General features: G+C 36.5%; 4 protein-coding genes and 1 long non-coding RNA gene across 7 annotated transcripts; 3 read left to right on the top strand and 2 right to left on the bottom strand.

The window, feature by feature from the left end:
* The first annotated feature begins 7 nt into the window (after window positions 1-7).
* On the top strand, window positions 8-577 carry LOC126372204 (uncharacterized). Its single transcript, XR_007567125.1, has 2 exons — window positions 8-395; window positions 481-577. It is a non-coding gene; the product is annotated as an uncharacterized LOC126372204 (long non-coding RNA).
* A 583-nt stretch (window positions 578-1,160) lies between these two features.
* On the bottom strand, window positions 1,161-2,772 carry LOC126372189 (partner of Y14 and mago). The gene is made up of 3 exons (XM_050017854.1): window positions 2,616-2,772; window positions 1,857-2,129; window positions 1,161-1,547 (listed from the first exon to the last, which is right to left on the bottom strand). The coding sequence occupies exons 1-3, from the start codon at window positions 2,650-2,652 to the stop codon at window positions 1,270-1,272; spliced, it is 588 nt and encodes a 195-aa protein (XP_049873811.1). The 5' UTR covers window positions 2,653-2,772; the 3' UTR covers window positions 1,161-1,269.
* A 633-nt stretch (window positions 2,773-3,405) lies between these two features.
* On the top strand, window positions 3,406-6,159 carry LOC126372185 (protein lin-37 homolog). 3 transcript variants are annotated; one of them, XR_007567122.1, is made up of 6 exons: window positions 3,406-3,590; window positions 3,780-3,888; window positions 4,260-4,466; window positions 4,754-4,904; window positions 5,362-5,632; window positions 5,960-6,159. XR_007567122.1 is itself a non-coding variant. In XM_050017849.1 (6 exons), the coding sequence occupies exons 1-6, from the start codon at window positions 3,521-3,523 to the stop codon at window positions 5,967-5,969; spliced, it is 684 nt and encodes a 227-aa protein (XP_049873806.1). In that variant the 5' UTR covers window positions 3,406-3,520; the 3' UTR covers window positions 5,970-6,159. The 3 variants fall into 3 exon arrangements, 2 of the variants coding, with proteins under 2 accessions (XP_049873806.1, XP_049873805.1); XM_050017849.1 differs by having other exon boundaries at window positions 4,766-4,904; window positions 5,362-5,510; XM_050017848.1 differs by having other exon boundaries at window positions 5,362-5,510.
* On the bottom strand, window positions 6,128-9,409 carry LOC126372158 (rRNA N6-adenosine-methyltransferase ZCCHC4). The gene is made up of 6 exons (XM_050017793.1): window positions 9,053-9,409; window positions 8,655-8,896; window positions 8,000-8,203; window positions 7,428-7,635; window positions 6,665-6,994; window positions 6,128-6,260 (listed from the first exon to the last, which is right to left on the bottom strand). The coding sequence occupies exons 1-6, from the start codon at window positions 9,344-9,346 to the stop codon at window positions 6,162-6,164; spliced, it is 1,377 nt and encodes a 458-aa protein (XP_049873750.1). The 5' UTR covers window positions 9,347-9,409; the 3' UTR covers window positions 6,128-6,161.
* A 573-nt stretch (window positions 9,410-9,982) lies between these two features.
* LOC126372181 (complement component 1 Q subcomponent-binding protein, mitochondrial) lies at window positions 9,983-17,026 on the top strand. Its single transcript, XM_050017843.1, has 5 exons — window positions 9,983-10,318; window positions 11,835-11,985; window positions 12,569-12,765; window positions 14,516-14,604; window positions 16,509-17,026. Exons 1-5 carry the CDS (start codon window positions 10,084-10,086, stop codon window positions 16,659-16,661), a joined length of 825 nt encoding a protein of 274 aa, XP_049873800.1. The 5' UTR covers window positions 9,983-10,083; the 3' UTR covers window positions 16,662-17,026.
* The last annotated feature ends 464 nt before the right edge of the window (window positions 17,027-17,490 follow it).

Raw genomic sequence — 17,490 nt, 5'->3', positions numbered from 1 at the left:
CGAGCGTTTTTAAAACGCCCACTTTTCATTTTTATTTTCCGGTTTTTTTTTCATAACTGAACGCCACCATAAAATTGACAATTACGAAGACATCTGACAACTGTCATTTTATTGGTCATCAATCAAAGAAAATCATACAAAACAAAGAAAAAAAAATCAAAAGATCATTCCTTTCGTATTAAAATAATTAAATAACAAGCAAAATGTATTTCAAACTGTGTGTATTTCTTTTCACATTACTTACTGTGACTAATGTCGAGGCATCGCAGGGCTACGACTTTGGCGACTTTCTTGCTACCGTCTTGGGAATCGGAATAGCAGCTATAGGAATTCTCGCATGTTTGGGCAATTACGCGCGACAGAAAGCGAGAAACGAGTTCATATAACGCAATCATGTGAGTTACAATTTATTAGCCATTAGAGTGTCTGTAAGACATTTATGCAATATTTTTAACTTTTTTCACATTGCGTCTTTTACAGGTAGCCACGCAAACACCTGAGAGCACCAAATATCCATTATTCATAAGAAAAATTTTGTTAACGTTATTTCACTTGAATACATAAAGGTTGTAACAAGTCCACTGTTTTTGAGTTAATGGTTGTGTAATTAGGTATTCTTTTTTCTAAAACACTTTAAATGTTGTTTAATAGTATATTTGGTTTAACTTGATTAATTTACATCACATTCAAAAGATCATTTGAGAAATATAGTACCTATAAGTATTGTATTTGAATCTCTTAAATGTTTCTTCTCTAATCACTTCCACGCTGGAAGTTATTAAGATTTTGCCACAACCTAAAAAAAAATAAAAAATATTTCTAAGCTTTCAATAACCACTGTATATTTGAATATTATATTTGTAAGATGACTTATTGATGTTTTTGATATTATTAATAAAAAAAATTGTAAACTTATATGTATATACATAAGATGTTTTTAATTTACTAAACTTGAACTTGTAAGTAGGTAGTTCAGTAGTTGTCTTCAAGTTTAAACAATTTCTAAAAATACCTACTTGTAGATTTACATTAAACTTGGCATTCAATTCAAATTCAAAAATATCTTTATTCAGCAAATAAGATAGTTACCACTTTGAATCATTATTTTTTTAATTTTAAAAATTATTTCATCAACTGTTAATTGAAAATTAAATAACCCGTTTGTAAATAATTTATAATTAATAAGAAGAACATAATTTCAGTATTTCACCATATGACAGCACATTCATTAAAACTCATACTTTATTAAAAATTACGAGTGCACAAGACTTATTCGCTAACTTGTTTCTCTAAAATTTCTATTTCTTTGATTATGTCATTTTTCTTGGCCATTTTCTCCTTTTGATCCTTGTCAGGATTCTTGAGAGTTCCGTTTTTAATTTTCTCTTCAAGGAATTCTATATCACGCAGCTTCTTCCGGAAGTTTTTAAGCCGTTTGGCAGGGTCTGTGGTACCAGAGCTGCTACTCAGGGATGAGGATGATGGGCTGCTGAAAGTGGGTTCAGTTATTTCACATTTGCCAAGCTTATCAGCAGCTTCTTCAACAGCTGAAAACAAAAATATTCAAAAATTAGTATTTTCAATTAAATAAAATATTTTCAAATATTTTTTAATTTTAACTAGATATATTACTGTTTTATATTTATTATTGTGAGACATTTTAATTATTGACAAGTTCTTTGCTATCCCAAGGGCATTGCAAAAAAAAGAAATAGGGATTATATAAGGCAATGCAACATGAAGTGCTTTGTCATTATGAGACATTATAAAAACTAAATGCTTGTAAGTTCCAATCTTTTAGGGTGATAATCTGATTCCAGTAAGAAATTAATTACTACAAGTGATGCTTAACTAACCTGTCTTCTTTTTCTTCTTCTTCTTTTCAACTTGGACAAGTAGACCAGGTATAGGCTGTACAAGGCCACTCTGACTCTTTTTGCCCTTTTGAGATTCAGCTACGATCTCCGGTGTAAGACCTACTGGAAGCCCAGTGTTCTGACGAGCGGCAAACTGTTTTCCTTTACTCTCATAGAGAGGAACCTCCTCTTGAGGGACATATCCATCCTTAATCCGTCGTGGCTTACGCCATGTACCATCCGGACGCTGAGTTGCCGGTATGAATTTACATCCTGAAAAAGAGAAATGTTCCCACAAAATTGTATATTGGCTGAATAACTGTTAAAACACCTGCCATACATTTTCTCTTGATTGGACAAGCAAAATATAAAGGAAATAATTAGTGCATGACAGTGAATAATTTCAGTAGTTTTTTAACTATAAAGTCTCATATTGAGGACACATGTACTAGTTTTCTTTAAAGTACTAGAGTTAATTTAAAAAAGTAGAGAGTTTGATAACCGGCGATAGGACGACAGATTATCAACCCAGAATAATAAACAACTGATAACTAATTAATTCAAACTTTCACATGCATATCAGGCCTTATAGATACTTCTTTACAAATATCGCACATTTTATCGTTATATAGTATCAAAATCATTCATTTCTAGCTTTGATTCATGAAAATTAGATTGGCATTAATTTGAGAGGACAGTCAGTATGGTAACGCTGAAATCTAATTTAAACATAGCACGAGAAACAAATGGGAAACCCACCGTCGGCATCGTGTTCGTAAGTGGTAGTAGCCATCATGACATTGACCCGGGACTCCAATTTTCTGTTATAACAAAATGGAAATCACTGTTTTCGTAAGCGTCGGAAAAAAATATTTTCTTTGCTATTTTCGTGCGCAACTATTTTGACATTTGTAAAATGAACATGAATGAATGAGCGAGTGAATGAATAATTAACATTTCCATAGAGAAAAATTAGATCAACCATAGGATGTAACGGCCAAGGCATAGTTTATGAACTGTGAAATTAAATTACTAATTCCAAAACGTACCGGTAGATACCGATTAATCCTGATCTGGGAAGCTGCAACACTAGTCTTTATAAAAAAGAAAACTGTCATTCTGTTGCCGTCTCTGGCTTTTTGGCGGGAGGCGGGAACGGGACAGTTGCTTTCTTCATTGAATGATCTAAATAATTAATACAAAGTGGTGTTTTGTGGTTAATGATCGCATTAAGTTAGTCGGAAGACATTCGCGAGTGTTATTATATTGGAGTATTCAATAAACAAAGTGTATCTGCCTATTTTCGCTTCGTGTCAGGAAGCCGCTTCATAACTCAAAAGTTTATGCGGACTTTTGAGTTAATTCGTTTGGGGTTCGGAGTAGGAGTCTACTCCGAGGGTGGGGGCTTAGGTTTCATCATCATCACCTTTCATCATTTCATTAATCATCAAGAAAAAAAATACGTCAGACATGGCTGTATGGGCATAGTTCCCTTTGCCTTACCCTTCGGGGAAAACCAAACCAAAAAAAAAAAAAAAAAAAATGTTGCCGTCTCTGTCGCGCGCGTTCGTCAATCAAAATTCGATTTTTAATTCAAAATTAAAATAACTTAGGTTGTTGGTTAGCATTTGTTTTTATTGAATTGTACGGGTTGTACATTCACTATGCCCAGAAGGAGGAGGTTGTTAACACCTAGGAAGAAAGTTAATAATGTAAAAGACGAGAATGACAAAGGTTCATTGTTTTTGTTATTATTTTTCGCTAATTTTATTTTTACCTGCATCTCACTTCTTAGACCAAAACAATAAATCCTAGCCCTGCCATATTCATGTAAATTATATGCCTTTATTGTATTTGTTTGTCAATAAAGTCAACAAATTATTATTTTTACTTAACATTTGATGACACCAAATGTATTTTCAGATGACAATGAAGTGTCTACACCTCGCGGGCGACTTAAGGGTGCTCTAAAGGACGCACTCGACCCCGCCGAAGACTCGGAGACTTCTCTTGAACAAAATTCGGTAAGAAGGTGGGTAAAAAATAAATAAATTGATAATTCTGTAATAACGAAGAAGAGAATGTGTTTGAGTGCATTTATAGTGTCTGATTGAAACAAGATTTTATAAAAAAAAAGTTTAAATATCTACCACTATAATTATCTTTCACTTACATTATCACAACATGCATGAATTGTACCTGTTGCATTTTTACCAAATTATTTACTGTAAATTATTTAGTAAAGAAAAAGTCCATACACTGAAATTGATAGTAGTGGATTTCCTTTAGTAAAGTACATATTAGTAATAAAAAATCTTGTGATGGATGTACCTCTGACTATTAATTTAGGAATATAGTTGTCAAAATAGATTATGTCATCTAAAGGAAAATTACATTTTCCAGAAGCTACAATAATGAAAGAAGACAGTCTTCAGAAAACGAAGAAGAAGAATATTGGCGAACAAAGCCATCTCCGGTGCGACAGCCCTATGTACTCAAGCTGTTTGACCGAAGTGTAGACCTCTCACAGTTTGACGAAGATTCTCCACTTTACCCCATCTGCAGAGCTTGGATAGCCAACCAGCCCAAGATGAATTACAAGAAGTTAGGGTAAGAATCTTTACAGTCTAACAAAAATAAAAAAATCTTTGTCTTCAATGGATATTCATATTATACCATACCACCACTTGAGAATGCATTATAGCTGAAGAGAAAGAAATATGGTAGGAGATAACATTGTAACATTTACCATATTGATAAAACAACTTCTCAAAAATTATTACTAAACTTTTCCTAAATTAAACCAATTTTCTCTATAAGGCTTATTAGTAGTTGTAGATAGCATTAGCTACTTGCCTAGACAAAAACTAGGCACAAGAAAGTAACATAATCATCAGTATGGATTCCAGTAAGAGGAAGTGCTGGGCACCTGAGACGACACAAGACAGTGTGGTGCTGCCCGGACCTGAAGGTCCGCCGGTCAGCAGGATACCCGAACTGCTGCCTGAACAAGAGACTCGGGACAAGAACAATATTAATCTCAATTACGTAAGTATTTCTGTTTTTCCCTTGTCACCATACGGTTCATACAAAAATGTCAGTCACCTCAGAGTCACCGTTTCATTTTAAACAAGTTACCTAACAGTTATTAAATATGAGAATTAGCAAAGCAACATGTTTTCTCGTGTTTGTCTTTAGTCAACTTTTTTATCTGCTTGGTAGCCTTCGGTCAAAGATCGTTAGCCAATAACTGCCGATAAGCCGCCTCAACTACTTGACGAGCTACTTTTGCCCATAACAGATGGTGCACACATCATTTAGTGCAGGCTTAAAACTCGCTAACGAAGTTTGTGTGTGTGGATCGTCGATCCCTAGTCACAGTACCAACTTGCGACTAGTGGGACATTATGCTCTGTTCGATACTCTGAAACATCCTTTAGCGGCAGCACACCCTCGTTGACAAGAATAAGTTAAATGAATGGTATTTTTCACGGTTATTTTCTAGCGTGAAGCACCACCACCAAGCAAGGAATCCCTCCTGGCACAACACTGCGCGCGCTGGGCGGGCGTGCGGCGCGCCTGGCTGCAACAGGGAGCCGCCGTGGAGGCGCGCTACGAGGCCACGCAGCAGCTACTCAACAAGATCAATGTCAAGTGAGAAGACATTTTGATTAGAAGAAACATTTGTCAAGCTCAATATATAGAGCCGCGGTCTTAATATAACATACCGGAAGTGTTAAGGCTAATTCCGCGACGTGTTGCGGCGCCACAACACGGTTAGTACAGAGTAATTACATAACATAAACTCACGACTATATCCCAATGGACTAAGTACCCACACGTCACTGAGCTCAGTCAAAATGCAAGTTGTTTTACGATTACTACCCACACCCACTCACCCAAATCCACCCACCCAAATTTTAATGGATGCAAGTTAATATCCAAAAATTTAAAAATGAGGCTTTGGTTCTACTCCATATTATCATCTCCAGAAATCCTTATAAATTAATCCTAAATACATTCCATAAATCCTAAGTGCAATGCTTTAGTAGACCTACGTCTTCTGTAAGTTTGAAAAAAGAACTTTTTTTTTCTTATTTCAGTTCTCTGTGATGCAAATCTGGTAGCTCCGAACATTCGCTTTTAGCAGCATCCAGATTTTATATACCAATTTTTAATAGACGTAAGTGTAATGTTTTATAAAAATTGTTTTAATTTATTCAATCAGAATCATTGTAGAGTATTGTGATTATATAGGAAACTATTGTTTGATTTGATAGTGATTTATTTAAGAATAAACTTTGTCTATGCATTTTTTCGTTTCTTCTTCTTGGCCGCTCCTTCGTTCTTCAGTTGCGGGCATTCCGACTTCTTATGACCTTTCTCCATGCAGTTGTAGCAGGACTGGAGGGGAAAGACATAAATTTTAAAAGTCACTCAAGTATGGCTCTTTCCGCACATATAATAGACTAATAATGCTAGCCACCGGCGTTTTTTTTTTTGTAGAATAGAACACAAGTTAGCAATGACGACAGTCAATACCGTAGTAAGTAAAGTTGTAACATTCTCTGCTAACTGGTCATTATAAAACCATTTAATAATTTCATTTTTTTTCTTTTTTTTTTAACGAGGTTTTGAACACCCTGAGTGATCATGCCATTCCTATCCCTTAGGCAAAGGATTGGTCAACCAGATAACAAAATATAAATTTTTAATTTTGTTAAACTTTATTATTCTAACACTTTATAAAAAAGTAACCTGACAGTAGTCAGGTTATAAAATTGAATGAATCATTATTTAAAACCTGCCTGTGATTCCACGGTTACACCACAAACGTGTCCTTTCTCCTGCACACAGCGTTTGCAATCTGGACAGTGGAAGAATGTCGGCTTAACACATCTCTTGCACGCGTTACAGTGTTTATATGTCATTCCATTCTTGCTCGTGCACTCTTTGCATTTATTGCAATGGTTGTTACTCGATGATACCCAGAACTTGCATTTCTCGCACAGTTTGTAGTTGCTGTCATTTGATAGGTCAATAGTGGCTAGTGGTAGGTTGGTGAAAAATCGCACTGGCGAGCCGTTCTTGCGTCCCTTTTTGCCGTTTTGGAATTTCTTGTGGTTTTCATATTCAACCTGGGAACGAAATGGCTTAATAAGGCAAACATAATATAAGTTCATTAAAGTAAGAATCTTTTTTTTTACATATTGTAGTAGATTTGCCGCATATTTTTTTTTCTTGCGATCCGTCGTGCGACAATAAGCAGGTGTTTTAAAATGTACATGAGCCATATCAGGGGCCTTTGGCAATAGTAACCCTGACACCAGGGTTGATGAGGTTGGTAATCCACCACACAACATACACGAGAGAAGAAGAAGAATGTACAAGATTTTCAAGATTTGTCGCATATGGCACTACTTGGCCTGTCAAATGGGGAGTGCCGAGGGCTTTCGGTAAGTGAGAATATCAAGTGTAAGATCATTAATGAAATATTGCAAGATGATAATGAAGAGAAAAATATACAGAATATTCCACACTAAATCAATACAATACTTTTATTTTATTCACCTGATAATCATGCATCTTGATTTCCGGCATCAAGTTTTTAATGTAAGGCTCAGAAAAGTAAGGGAAGGCCCAGATGACAGGAATGATCTCATTCTCCGGTTTGTCGAAAGTCTTCCTGTATATACTGGAGAGATCCCTGAGAGTCTGTATCAGAGGTTCGACGCGACCACCGAACGGAGGGTCCATTACCACACAGATGCCTCCTTCTCTGTAAAAATAAAATATTTATTAAAACAAAAACAGCTTGCTACATCGTAATATTTTGAAGGATGTATTTTAAACATTGATGATTTAGTTTGTGAATGACTTTTTTTTTTTTTTTTTTCAATATAAAACTATCCCATAAAGATTTTTATTTCTACAAAGTGATTTGACATATTTTGTAAATCTAGGTAACTATTAGAAAAAAATAAAGTTTTTTTGTATTATTTAGGTACATTACATTTTTTATTAAGTGTCCTCCAATGAGAACAGCTACTCATTCGTCCAAATACTACAGTTATCTTTACTTTTGATAAAGATAAAAAAAAAATTATAATGATGATGATTATCAATAAAACATCAAAACTCACTTTGAGCTCTTGAAGAACTTCTTCAGTACCTTCTCATCATTGTTACCGTTAAAAAGATAGTCGTTGAACATGTTGTACCAGAGGAATTTATTTGGAGGATTGAACTGGTGGTGACGAGTGTCATAGTCCAGCAGGATGGAGTTGAACTCTGGATGAGCCTGTGCTGCTTCGTGGATGGATGGAGTCCCGACACAAATTATATTTCTGGAAAATAATAGCATATTATGTGGCAACCTTGATGGAAAATTCCACTTGATATTAACTCAGAATAATGGTCACAATCATCCCCCTTAGTATTTGTTACGATGTCACTAACACATAAATAAATAAAATAATAAATTGCTATTATAAATTGAAGAGGCGTTTCGAAAAATATTTATTCTAAACACTAATATTGTGGCGCCCCCTAGTGAGTTACAGACATGACACTTGTCTAATAACATGAACTCATCAAACTCAAACCCGTTATTGAAAACCGCATCAAAATCGGATTATTAGTTTAGAAGATAATTAATAACATTTCTTTGCACAAACGCACACACAAACATCTCTCACCCTAAACGCATATACCTGCTCCGTTCCGTCGTGGGTAAAAATAAAATAAACACCTATATTAGAGTTAGTAGCCTATGGAAAAGTAATGGATGGTACTTACTTGATGTTATTGTTCCTCAATATCCCTAACACTGTGCTGACCGATTTCTTAGTAAACATGTACTGAGCCTCCTTAGCATCATCTTCCAGGGTGGGCAGCCACGATGATGGTTTTGCGAGTTGTTCGTCAGTCAGAGGAGTTATAACTCTGTGGTCTTTAAGATGTTTTCTGCTTTGAGAATATACATACAGCTCTTTGCATGTGTTGCAGTATGCTCTGTCTGTGTAGTGACGGGATTTCACCTAGAACAAAAATAAAACAGACAATAATGAGAAATTAAAACTTACAGAAAGAGCCTACACACTCCACAACAAGACAAGTGAAAACTTTTAAAATGAAAGATTTATTGTTTTCAGGAATTTCCAAACAGAATTATAACAAATAGGTACTATACTAACCTCATTAAAGTTTTTCCATGCTGTTGCCTTATCAATATTAGGAATCAGTTTATAGTACTTTTCATTTCTTTTCCTGACGCCTTCCTTCTTCCAGTCTTCTTCATAAATATGTACAGGGCAATCCTTCTTGTTTCTACACAAAGAACAGGCGAAATACCGGCCCTTTTCACTCGAAAATAAGAGTGTAGGTCCATGCAAGCAAAGTGGATGAGTAGTCACGTCCTCTGCAATTACCTCCACTGGACAGGATTTCTGTGCATTATTCTCTACTTCAAGTTTACGCTTTTTCGCCATTTTTAAAGGATTTTAGTGATAATTTCTAGAAATATACAGTAAAATCTACACGCATGCAATACACGTGAAGATGACAACCACATGACACCTTAAAATGTCAAATCAATTTTTTTTTTTTTTTTGTTTTGGGTTTTTGTTTCCCCGAAGGGTAAGGCAAAGGGAACTATGCCCATACAGCCATGTCTGACGTATTTTTTTCTTGATGATTAATGAAATGATGAGAGGTGATGATGATGAAACCTAAGCCCCCACCCTCGGAGTAGACTCCTACTCCGAACCCCGAACGAATTAACTCAAAAGTCCGCATAAACTTTTGAGTTATGAAGCGGCTTCCTGACACGAAGCGAAAATAGGCAGATACACTTTGTTTATTGAATACTCCAATATAATAACACTCGCGAATGTCTTCCGACTAACTTAATGCGATCATTAACCACAAAACACCACTTCGTATTAATTATTTTGATTATTCAATGAAGAAAGCAACTGTCCCGTTCCCGTCTCCCGCCAAAAAGCCATGTCAAATCAAATTTGCTGCGCTGATGTTGTCGATTGTTACCGGTTTTTGAAATAATAGTTTATACTAGTTCAATCAGTAGCCGGTCAGTGCTTTTGTACAGTGGCAACATTATTATCTGGCAAATTGTAATTTTCAGGCCGGTGGAACTTTCTTTCATTGTCAATTTTTTAATAATTTTTCATTTTAAAGTGACTATAACTGGGCAAAATAACTAAAAATGAACGGAATTGTGAGGTCAGCGCATAGAGTCATACAAAATTGCGCTAAAAGCTCCAGCTTGTCGGCTGCGCTATCCCGTACCCAGGCCCCAGTGAAGCGTGATTTCACCAGAGGGATATGGCACATGAGCTGTTCCAAGAGGCTGGACGGAGTCGCGGCGTCCTCCAAGCTTCTCCATAACCATTCCAACACGTGCAGCTGCGGGTGCGGACTCAAAGCGCTACACACAAAAGGTACATTTTTTATGTCAATTTTTAGGTTATGTTGAGTGTACCATGCCGAAATCTGCAGTGAGAACTCGCCTACCTGAATTAATCTATTTTTCTTTATGTTCAGACCCAACTGAAACTGAACAATCATCGAAACAAAAGCCCCTTGGTGAGTCCCATATCCTATCCTAGTCCTTAAATACCTACCATACTTATCCTTTGCATATGCTCTTAATAAGTACTGTAGTATATTAAATAATTTGATAAATTTTGAACTTAAGGTACTGTATTTTTTTTTAATATTAGTTTGTTATAATTGTAGTAATACTAGTGTATCAATAGAAAACTTATTTATAAAACATTCCCCCACATAATTGGCCACACTAGACCCTTCAGGTTAAGAAGAGGTTTAGGGCCAACTGTTGGGTATAGTAAAGCCATATTCACATCCAGGCACAGACCTGTGTCTACTGCCTGCATAAAGATATGAAACATTTATAATTTCCATGTTGTTCTGTGTTACTGGATAAAGTATAATTATATGTAGCTTATAATTCAGGAGTTGTATAGTATTCAATTAGTAAAAACTAAACACGCATATGGTCACAAGTACTAATATGTATACTTTGAAACCATGTCACATTATCTTTTTTGACAAATTATATATGTCTCATTAAATGTCAAATATGATAGTGCGACAGGGTTCTAAAGTGGGTACTTTAGAACCCTGTCGCACTATCATATTAGAGCAATAGCTCATGACTGTACATGTATTCTTTTTGTACTTTTTCTTGAGGCTTGAGACACTCTTGGTGGTTATGTATTACATTAATGAAAACTATGAGTTTCGATAATCTTCTCTTCTTTTTTGTAAGTAAGCAGTTGTTACATGAGCCATGTCAGGGGCACAACCCACACAATAGAAGAAGTTTCAATAATGTAATTAATTCATTGTCAATAGCATAATATCTTTTATGATGAAAATATTATGCAATGAGTGTTGCTACTTCACATGCTTATTGCCTCTAATACTTTGTATACAGCCTTTGAGGCTAAGTAGGATACCCACAAATTATCTTAGGGGTACTAAGATATGGATTTTTTATGGCTTCCTAGCCTGTTTCATGTTTCTACATGAAATCAATTGTACCTATTCAATTCAAATGTTAAAGGCCTTTGATGGCTCGGTAAAAATGTGATGTCTGGCTTGGGGAGCATGGTCATTGCCATGACAAACCACTTGAGAGCTTCTTCATCTTTTAATCCTATTATCCCCTGTTGGGATGTAGGGCTGGAACATCAATTTTCCATGCCTCGCGATCTTTTGCAGCCTATATAGCCAGCTCCCATGGCAGCCAGCATGCTACTGCCGGCATGTCATGACATGCCGAGAGTTTTTAGTTCTCTATCAACTGAGCTTCACCAGGTCTCTCTAGGCTGCCCCTTTTGCGTTTTCCACGCGCACTGCAGATCGGATCTCGTCGGGACCAGCAACTTGTAGATTGAGAGCAGTAGAATAAAAAAATCTTTACCATTCCAGGTGAGAGGGAGCTGGTAGAGTTTCTGACAGAGGAGATAGTAGCAGAGCGTAAGGCTCAGAAGGTGAAGACCCTGCCCGCTGAGGTGGACGGGTTCTCCGTAAAGGGAGAAGGTGCCGAGGTCGAGCTTTCCAAGAAACTTAAGGATGAGATGTAAGTGTTTTTTGGCCCTGGGACAACTGGGACAATCTAGACCAGGATTAGGAATTATTAATGAGGTTTGCATTAGTTTCTTATTTACCCAACTGCCTTATGCAAGGGAGGGTAGTATGTTTCTTTTATCATCTTTATTACTGGATACAAGAAGATAAAATAAATAAGTATAGAAACAAATTAATAACCAAATTTTTTGAAAGTGCTATAAATCAAATAAAAAATCCCTATAACTACTGACCACTTTTTTCTTATCAGTTTATTACTAGACACTTAGATAATACAAGGTGTTAGTGACATCGTAACAAAAACTTTGAGGGATGATTGAATCCATAATTCTGAGTTGATATCGAGTGGAATTTTCCGTCGCTATCGTATGGTGGAACTGAAAATAATTTAAAAAAAAAACATTAATTTTGCGACTACGTATTTCTCTGGATATAAGAATCATGGTCTGAATCAGCCCCCTCAGTATACTCATTGTACTACTTAATTGTCTCTTGACTTATGCCCCCTCTTGAACTTGCAACAATTTAGAAATGATTTTGAATTTGGACCAACTCTTGCACTCATCCACTTCCAGCATCAGAATAACATTCAACGTGAACCACACAGTAGACTCGGATGAATTCGAAGGTGAGGCTGCACCGGAGAAGCAGGAGTTTGCGGAGATGCGTTCCAAGCCCCAATTCGAAGTGGACCTGGTGCGCGGGGACTTGACACTAGGGTTCACCTGCTCCTTCCTCCAGGAGCCTCCACAGACCAACAACGAGGAATACAGTAAGTGTTGTTTTCTCTAGTTAGGTTGTACACCTTAAAAGTTTACAAGATTCACACCTAGGACACAAAAAACTCATTCTTACTATGTGCTGCCTAACGCGTAAGTGGGAGCGAGACAATCCGCACACACTCCCCTTATTCCTTAGAGGCTTACAGCCATTTAAGACTAAATTAATTAAAAATTAAATTACAAATCGTTTATTTCGGACAAAGTCCATAGAATGTTAGTATACAAACGACTTATAAACTAGTGTTAGTAAGAGATTATTCGGACGAGCATAAAAACAAACTTAAAAAGTGTGAAAAAAGACCCAGAGGGGATAAGATCGGCGCTCGATACAAATTGGTGCAGGGCGGAGCGTTACCGTTCTGTACGTAGTATTATTCTTTATTCTGCGACATCAGTTAAGCATAAAAAAAAGGTTCAGTAAGATCTACTCTGAACCGGCGTGCGTGTATGAAACGATTGATGAATGTGGAGGAAGCAAGAGAAGTGTGTCAGGATCGAAACAAATGGAATTCCATAGTCTCTCTCGGTGGGAAATAGGCGTGAGTTTATGTATATATGTATCAGTTAAGGATAATAGCACTATCATCTGCCATATGTCCTGAGCTTTTCTCCCTGTATATTTCGCCACACCAAGCTTATCAGTACTAGGTAAGGCTTGGTGCCAACTACAGGGTACATTGACCTCGTATTCACATCCAGGGATCCAACCATCATGTTGGTTCTCTGCATAAAAGCACGAGACATGCATACTGCTCAATCCATATACGTCTTTTTTGAAGAAGTCTTGTATTATCACACCCCCAGTCCGTGTGCCGACCGCCTATCGTGTCAGTGCGAATGAAACAGACAGTCCGCGCGCGCTTCCACTTATTCCTTATTAGCTTATGGACTAAAGTAAAACCTAGAGATGGTAAATCTAGCTCCAAATACGAATTATTAGTATTATAGAGCCGTGGTACCCCAGTTGGTAGAACGCTTGCCTCTCACACATTCACGAGATATGCGTGTCGGAGGTATTTGACCTAACCTGTATTGGGCTGTTTCCCTTCGCGGGTTGGCAGGTCAGACGGGCAGTCGCTTTTGTAAAAAACCATCCAGATGATTACTCATCTCCCTAGCGTTATCCCGTTTTCAGTGTTTGACCTGTCAAATCTTTAGGTTAGGTAAGCGTAACTTAAAGATTTGACAGGTCCGGTTTTTTACAAAAGCGACTGCCCGTCTGACCTTCCAACCCGCGAAGGGAAACAGCCCAATACAGGTTAGGTCAAATACCTCCGACACGCATATCTCGTGAATGTGTGAGAGGAATAATTACTTATTAATATATGTATGTATTATAGTCTAGTCTTGCATAGAATGTTGTTGAAACACGATTTCATTTTGAACTTGGTGATAACCAATAGTCATGGGCCTCTTATCCAATCTAGCTCGAAAATCTCACTACTGTTTGAATATCTGACTTCACCAATAGGCTACTTTCCAACCAGTCAAATCAGTTACTTTTTACTAAACATAAAAACACGAAATTACTACGGAATTTGTATGAAAAAGCACACTTTGACGTCATAATAAAAACGTGATAAAATGACAGACGATTACGTTTTTCTTGATTAAAATTCATAAATAACTGGAATATAAAAAAGTAAATGTTTTACGTCAGTTTTAAATCTGTTTTTATTTAGTAATCAGAATTTCATAATTTATCTTGTACCTAATACACGACTCAATTTATGTTTACAGATGATATCTTCGGTATTGATGAGGTGACACTTTACAAGGGGGAATGGAACGACAAAGTGTACGCCGTTGCCGGCGACGTGCTCGATGGGGTAAGTAATGTATTCTGAATATAAAACATAAAATAGTATATTCTTCTTCTATCGTGTGGGTTGTGAGTTACCAACCCCATCAACTCTGGTGTCAGGGTTACTATTGAACCGCCAAAGACCCCTGACTTGGCTCATGTAACGTTGTTACTTACATCTGTAAGTAGTAAGCGGGATCAACGGCTTAACGTGCCTTCCGAAGCACGGATCGTCTTACTTTCGGACAATCGGGTGATCAGCCTGTAATGTCCGAACCAAACTAGGGATCACAAAGTGATTTTTGGGATATGTCCCCACCGGGATTCGAACCCGGGATCTCCGGATCGTGAACCCAAAGCTCAACCACTGGACCACGGAGGCATTTCTATAAATAGTCGCCTTCATTATGTGTTTTTGTTAACAAATGGACATGCTAGAAATTCATTGAAAAAAGTTAATATAACTACAAGTATACAAGCACATGCTTCCTACAAAACGTAATTTCGAATGCGGATATTATATCATGTCTATTCAAAGATTTTATGACTAATTTCCTACTTCACCAAACACCACTTATTCATTCAATTTTGTATCAAACACAAAACTTAGTCATCATTATTGAAGAGTCGAAACCATACCATAAATTCACCATAACTATAACCGGCTCCCATAGCCCAATGGCTAGGCTAGGTGGCTGCCGTCTTAATGGTCCCAGGATCGAGTCTCAGGTCGAATCGTCGACAAACCCGTTTTTCTACCCCAATTATTTCGCCACACTAGATGTTGTTACACATGCAACAGTCAAGTGCCAAAATTGGGGGAAATAAACGCATTGATGTGAAGTTTGTCTTTCCTACATTGTTGGGAAGATATTCATTGATGTGCAACATTTAGCCTTGTATTTTATAACATTGTCTCGCACAATGTAGTGATTGTTTTGGGACTTTCACTACTAACTTTCTGACATCCCTATGAGGGACTCGCCAGCTTTTTTAAAAAAAAAATCACAGATGGCGTTGTTCAGTTTGGGAAGTTGTATTGTTATAAAACATATCCTTTTTTGTTTCTGCGTCTGTCCAAAGGGAACTTAGTCCATACAGCCAGTGAACCATAGCCTAAAAATGAATCATAGTAAAAAACGAGTTTGTAGCAGCCAGAACTTCATTTAGAGCTCAAAATATCAAAGTCCATAAATCACAAATAGGTACTTTATGGCTAAAGAGAATGTCAAAATTTTGTTTTTTTTTACATTGGTCCGCTAGCCGTACTGTCGGCATTCTAAATATAACAACACCATTTAGGTGATGTGTACTTAGTAAAGAGACTTTTTGTAATTAGTTCTTTTTTATTTTGGTGCAATAAAGTGTATTTGTATTGTATTTTATTGTGATTTTCAAAGAACTTCATCTGGAAAGTCCCTCAGTAGAAGCTATTTCGCAGATAATAGCATTGGTATCACATACATTTTCGGCAAATTGATTGACATGACATGTATGGATGAGGGGAAACAGGCCGCGCTTACATTTTATAAATTATGCTAGTTCTTTTCAACGCATATGTATCATTACTTATATTGTAATTAGTAGGATTTAGGATTAGTAAATTTTAATATTTGTAGTTTTTAATGAATCATTTTTATATTATATATTTATTAATAAAAAAACAGAATGTAAATCCACCACAGGCTTCGTCAGTACCAACATTCATATTAAAAAAATAAAATAAGGGAAAGCATATTCAATTCATACATAATAAATCAATCATTTAATATAAAAAAAAATATATGAGAAAATTAAAAATTTGATGTAATGAACTTTATGAAGTAATAATACCCACAGGGCGGAGGTCGATGCACGATACGAGTTTCCGTTCTATACATAGTATTATTCTTGTCCACAGTACTAATATTATTATTTTTTCTTCTACAGTACTTGTACGATCTTCTGATGAACCTGCTAGAAGAAAAAGGCATCAGCAACGATTTCGTGCAGAAGCTGTCCGACTTCAGCACTGCTTACGAACACACTGCCTACATCAACCTACTTGAAGGCATCTCCAAGTTCACCATCGGAAAGCAGTAACGGGATCTACACTAGGAAATGGATAGTTTTGTAGAAAAAAATAAAAGGACAGAATGGAGTACCTTTGCCTTTGGCAAGTTAATAATTAACTAATATGCGTCAAAGTTTCTTATAGGAGAGACTGAGGAGTGAAGCCCTTGAATATATTTTCCCCAAAACTATCCCATCATGAAAATTACATACTACTAATGGTAGCCATTTTAAAATTAAAATTCATTTCAAAATGGCAGGAAGTGACAGCATTTATTTTGCTCTAGGACAGCTTTAAAGGATGTTAGTTTAGTTAGAGACAGATATGTTTGTTTAACAGTTTTAGTGTTAAAATATTTTTAGTTACCCATTTCAATAAATTGTTCAAAAAATTATTTTTGTTGATTTTTTTGTCTATCCAAAAACAGTCCACTACATATCACCAGGGCTTTCTGAGCCCCTTATTAGCCTCAACCTGAGAATGCCTAGTTTTCATTAAAATTAGTACCCTAAATATGGCAGACAAAACTTTAGTTTAGCCTAACGGGTTAAAATAGTGCCGTCCTACACTAACGACGAGTGCAAGACAGAGATAAAGCTAGTTTTAGAATTGCCAAACTAAATTTAAATTGGGAGTCGGCACCGTTACCTGTCTACCCTAGAAGTGACGAACGCAGAGTTCCTTACTTCCTATAGGTGACTGCTCAGAATCACTAATATGATATACAAGTTCAATAACCGATCCACAATCTAGTTGTTATCACCCGTATCCCGACGACCTTCAGAATTATACTCAAGTTGTATAGTACAAAAAATAGTTGATCTTCCTTGAGATCTTCAAATTTCCCATAAATCCCAT

The sequence above is a fragment of the Pectinophora gossypiella genome, chromosome 13, assembly GCF_024362695.1.
Source record: "Pectinophora gossypiella chromosome 13, ilPecGoss1.1, whole genome shotgun sequence".
Taxonomy (NCBI): domain Eukaryota; kingdom Metazoa; phylum Arthropoda; class Insecta; order Lepidoptera; family Gelechiidae; genus Pectinophora; species Pectinophora gossypiella.
Note: the sequence above shows the minus strand (reverse complement) of the source record. Positions and strands in the feature narration are given on the sequence as shown.